At 34.9% G+C, this 6069-nt stretch overlaps 1 protein-coding gene across 1 annotated transcript; it reads left to right on the forward strand.

Annotated features, from left to right (window-relative positions):
* On the forward strand, nt 1–483 carry LOC129887228 (monothiol glutaredoxin-S1-like). The gene has a single exon (XM_055962237.1). The coding sequence runs from the start codon at nt 85–87 to the stop codon at nt 394–396; it is 312 nt and encodes a 103-aa protein (XP_055818212.1). The 5' UTR covers nt 1–84; the 3' UTR covers nt 397–483.
* The last annotated feature ends 5586 nt before the right edge of the window (nt 484–6069 follow it).

Here is a 6069-nt window from a genome sequence, read left to right on the forward strand (position 1 = left end):
ATACATCTTCCTTTCACTCCTAATCATCAAGAAAACACTAGCAAATTAACCATTATAACTTATTTTTTCTTCAACTTTTTGAATATGGAAAGAGTGATGAAGTTGGGAGCAGAAAGTCCAGTGGTGATTTTCACCAAGAGTAGTTGTTGCATATCTCACAGCATCGAAACCTTAATTCGTAGTTTTGGCGCAAACCCTATAATTTATGAACTTGATGAACTTCCAAATGGGATGGAAATGGAGAAAGCATTGGTTGAATTAGGGTGTAAGCCCAGTGTGCCAGCAGTGTTCATTGGGAAAGAATTAGTTGGTGGTTCTAATGAGATAATGAGCCTTAATTTGAGGGGCAATAAGCTCAAGCAATTGCTTATAAGGGCTAATGCAATTTGGGTATAAAACTATATGTTCCTTCTCTTCTATATGTGAGTTTAGAAAAATTGATAGCTAGCCAGTTATTGAATATTTAATCTACTGATAGTTGTTGCTCCTCTTTTCTACCATTTAATTTATATTTTCTGTATTTGTAAACTGATCTTAAGTAGTAATAATATTAATTATCATCTCTATGTTTCACTTACTATATTTTTGCTTATACTGTCTAATGATCTAACTTCTAAGAGTGTAAACTTTGAAAAGGTTTCTCCAGAAGACTAGTCTATTTTGATTGGGTTATTTTAAGTGTTTTTAAGCAAAAATAATTTTGACCACTTTTGTAGTGTTTGAGTATAATAAAAAGTATTTTTAACCACTTGAAAAAGATAAAAGTAAGCCAAGTTATAAGCCCATCCAAAAAGGCCACATTTGTTTTTCATACATTAGGTATCCGAAACTCACTCAAAATGTCTAGTTAAACGTGAAATTTTTATTCATCCAACTGTACCCGCAATATTCCGTTCTCTCAACAAGCAACTCATTTCACGAGACCATGTGTCATATTGTTATCATTACCTAAAACCGGATATAATGGCACTCATCTTAACCCATCGAGATGAGTCAGCCTAAAACCCAATGAAAAATAATGCGGAATTAATTAAGATAATAAAAGGCATAACTTAAGCAAAACGGACAAATATAATCAAAATCTCTCAAGGTTGGTTGTCACGTGAACAAACCGCTAATTTATTACAAAGATTCAAAAAGAAATACAGTCTCAAATGTCCTTATTTCAAAAACAGGACTAATGCATAGAAAGAGTAAGACGTGTCCGCCGGATGGATGCAACATCTACCTCAACTACTCCAGATGATAGCCTCAGATATAGTAGGAAGAAAGAATCACACAGGTCCTGACTCACAGCCTACACAAGTGTAGAAGCAAGGAGTGAGTACCAAACAACACGGTACTCAGCAAGCGGACTACTAAACACTAAGCAAAGCTAAATAGAATATAAGTAGTCCTGTCATTCCATTTGAACCTCCTCAATTATAACCTGCACAAAAATCATCCCAACCTAGTAGTTCATATATCATGTAGCACACAGTTCACGAATAGCTCATCAATAACGTCACCACTTGAATCATATCAATGTAAAGTATATCAATCACAGGAACACCACGGGACAAACACAAATTCACAAATGACCAATGATGTGCAATGCAATGCAATAAGATGTTAAATAAGATGACACATGTCTATCCTGACGATACATATCCGCCAAATCTCAATCCAAAACTCATGGGGTGACATTTCTATCCATGTAACTTTCCAGAGAGTGTGTGGCCTATCCCTTGTATAGTACCTACCATGGAACGTGTGGACCGACTCCTCTTTCTCATAATATCTACCATTGAGTGTGTGGTTCATTCCTTATTTCTCACCATTTCCACAGAGCGTCTCAACCTAGTTGTGTCACAAAATCAATGCATACATGCACATTTACACAACAAATGGAAATATGATGATGTCCATAGCAATACACTATTCATATCAAGATATTCACAGCACGTTCCTCAAGTGAGATAATATCACAAATCATATCAAACACATCCATGAAATCCATCAATTTGCCTTTTTATTACCCCTTTCTTCATTATTAATTAAGATCAATCAAGTGAGCAAGTAATCCGAACCAATTCCCATTACTCTCCAACACACATAATAAGAAGTATAAGATTCTACAAGCTTTAACGAAGGTTTAAAAGTTCACTTGCCTCAATTCAAGCACAAACTACTCTAAAACTTGGGCCTTTCCCTTCCGTCGAGTATCCGAATTGGCAAAATCTATTCAAATGTGAATTTTCAATAATAATACGAACACAATGACACCCAAATCATTAATTTTAGAAATCGAGCCGAAATCGATCCAAAAACCCAATTTCAGAAATGAAAGGGTAAATCTGGAAAATTTCATATGAAAATGTTCCTCAAAGTATTTGAAACCTATTAGTAAAAACCATTTCGAAAACAGGATAGTAATCAGTTCATAATCCCAAATCTTACAAAATTTCATGTTCAGATGAAAACCCCCATTTTTGGAATGCAAATCATGAAATTAGAGGTTGAAAGCACGACTTAATCATTGGATATCGAAGATTATAAGTTAAGATTACTTACCCAATCAATCAAACCCAAAAAGGTTCATTAGAATCACCTATCCTGAGCTCCCACAACTCAATAATGGTGAAAATGGGCTATTTGTCATTTTGGGGAATTTTCATTAACTGTTGGAAGGTCATTCTCCGCGATTGCGACCTGAGGTCCGCGAACGCGAAGACTAACTCCCCATAACCCTTTGTGAATGCAGTGGGGCTTCCGTGAATGTGAAGATCATCACACCATGTCCAGCGCGAATGCGGCAGGGCTCCTGCGAACGCGGAGGACAAACCTCTAGCCTTCCTCAATCGTAATCAAGCCTCCGCGAACGCAGAGAGGACTTCAGTTGACACACACCAACAAACAACTCAACATCTCAAACGTTTTGAATGAACTCTTGGAATTCATTCACAATTTCGAGCACACAGTTCATTTATGCTACCCTACTAAATTTGACATTTCAGACTCAATAGAATCGTCGAAATTTGAATTCAATGCCCCATTTACTCGAAATCTGATTAGTTGCAAACTAAACTACCTTCAGGCTCAAAAATACCAAATTAAGCTTGCGATCTCTGAAAATTCAACCAATACTGCTCCTAGACCTAAAATCATCCCTCGAATCCAAAGGAATCGTCGGAAATCCATTTCGAGCATCCAAACTCTGAATGTTGACCTAAGTCAACCCTTGGTCTATATTTCCTTTAACTTTCAACTTAAGACCTCAATTCCACGATAAAACTGCAAAACTAAAATTGACAATTCTCGTAGATCATATTTCGTCTTTCGAAGCTGATGTCACTGACGAAATTCCATTTCGAGGTTCGTAGGTTCGGTTTGTACCAAAAATCACTTTTAAACAGCTTAAGCCTTTTGAAAACTCAAAACTTCCACTATTCTCAACTTTTCAAACGTACTCCAACACTAACTTTAAAAACTGATAAAATATGACTCGGGACAACTATCAAGAGGGGTAAAATAATCATTTTATGAAAATTTCCAAAATTGACCTTTAAGATCATTGCAATTGTGGCTTGTAATGATCCGTTTGTCATTATTCAATATTCCGCGATGGAGTCGTGAGGGATTTTAATTTTTTCTAAATACAAATCCCTTCCCAACCATTTTATTTAAAATCAACAACTAAAGTGGATCAGGTCAACAGAGCCTGCCGCAGCGAAAGTGCAATCGCCATAGAGAAGGCACGCAAGGCAAAATCCCGTTAAATTTTCTTTTTGGGATTTAAGTCCAAATCTAAGGAGGGTTACCTCCTCAAAAGGACCCTAGGTCAGGTCTTTGAGAAAGGAGCTCAAGAAAAGTGAAGAGGAGAAACTCTCCAAGAAAACAACTCTACTTTTTCCTTCCAAATTCTCCGTCTGAAATCATGTTCACGGGCAAGAAGCGGAGCTGCACGGGTTCTAGGACAACAATTTGGCGTCGAGGAAGGCTATGATTTATACTTAAAGTATAGACTTGATTAATAAAATGTGTATAGATTGTAGAGTTGATGGAAATAGCATGATTAGGCTTCTGGCATGATGTCGTTATGTGGTTAGGATTACTGTCGATTATCCTTTAAAATTCGAAAGTTAGTTTAGTAAGGTTGGAATGGAACTTGCAAACTCAAAGTTTAGTAAGGGTGGAATGGAACTTGCAAACTCGATATATAGAGTTGAATGGTATGTAATTGGGGTAGGTTCTTGATGATGTAATGTTATACTTTGTATCAACCGTACTATCCACAATAAATTGATCAATATCATCCCTTCATTCCTTCATTGCCACCACATGTACAAACATTCATGTCCAATAAACTTCAAACAAAAGGACATTCGGGTATTAGAGTTGAGCGGACAAGCGATAAAAGAATGGGGAAAAGAGTAAAGACAAGACGAAAGCAAGAATTATGAAAGCAACGTATATATATACCACAAAATTCGATATCTCTGATTTTTGTCAAATGGAACTTCCCTATGCAAGATTTTATGAAACCCAATACAAATGGTTATTCAAAAGGAAATATAGGGCCTTTCAGAGGTGGTGGTGTAATCTGAGGATGTGATTAGACACTGAAATTTTATAGGACTTTATCAGATGAGTTCTATTTCAGTTAGGATTTCTTTGAGGCTACTCTACCTTAGATCCTAATTCATGTTTATATAAATGGTATTATATTCCCATCTCGAAATTTCACAAATTCATGAAATATTCATAAGGAGATCAAAATACACCAAACTCTACTTGATAATCAAATATTTCAAGAAGATCCACAATCCTTTCATGGAAATCAAATTCAAATTGTCCTAGCTAGTTCGAGAAATACACGGCTAACAGCCCTCGAATCATGATGGAGATCAAATTCAAACCATCCTAATTTGAGAAATACGCCACTAACGACCCTCGAATCACGGAAAAATCTAAAGAGAGAATAATCAAGTGATAAACAGATTTGTACTCATAATATTGATGAATAAAATTATTCTTTTTATTTATTTTGTAATTATAATATATTTTCATACTGAAAGAAAATTTGTTGCAAACAAATTAGCATGCCAGTGGGACCAAATTTGTCCTTCGTCTCTTCTCTCACAAATCAAATATGCAAATCTGAAGAGTGAGTACTTCAAGCCTCGTTTTTGAACACCATGAAGTAAGGGGCTTGTAGACACTGAAAGGGGCTTGTAGACACTGAAATTTTGTAGGACTCTACCAGACAAGTTCTATTTCAGTTAGGATTTTTGGGGGCCACTCTGTACTAAACCCTAATTCATACTTATATAAATAATATTATATTCCCTCGAAAAGGCATCTAGAAAATTTCACAAATTCATGGAATATTCATAAAGAGATCAAAATATACCAAACTCTTCTTGATAATCAAATACTTCAAGAAGATCCACAAATCATTTTATGGAGATCAAATTCAAATCATCCTAACTAGTTCGAGAAATACACCACTAACGCCCTCAAATCATGATGGAGATAAATTCAAACCATCATAATTCGAGAAATACGCTACTAACGATCCTCGAATCACAGAAAAATCTAAAGAGAGAATAATCAAGTGATAAACAAATTTGTACTCATAATATTGATGAATAAAATTATTCTTTTTATTTATTTTGTAATTATAATATATTTTCATACCGAAAGAAAATTTGTTGGAAAAAATGATAATCTTATTTGCCGTTGGATGATATTTAGGCACTAATACCAATAATGTTTCAAAAACTTTAGTCTTGAAGACAGGGCCGACTTATGCTTTTAAAATTACGTGAATTAGCGAATATTACTAGTGTATTATTTAATATAGCTATAATTTTATATAATTATGAATTGCAGCTACAGTTTAATGAAATTTGCTATTATATAAATTTGGAAGCAAATTTAGGGGTTCATATGCAAATCTTTAAAATAAATTTATATATTTTTTTGTATTTGTATATTTCGGGGCTCATATACAAATCAATAGGGGCTCATATATAAATCTCTGAAGGTTTGTATTTGTATATATACAAAGCGAATTTAGGGGCTCAA

Source organism: Solanum dulcamara, chromosome 1 (genome assembly GCF_947179165.1).
Source record: "Solanum dulcamara chromosome 1, daSolDulc1.2, whole genome shotgun sequence".
Lineage (NCBI taxonomy): Eukaryota > Viridiplantae > Streptophyta > Magnoliopsida > Solanales > Solanaceae > Solanum > Solanum dulcamara.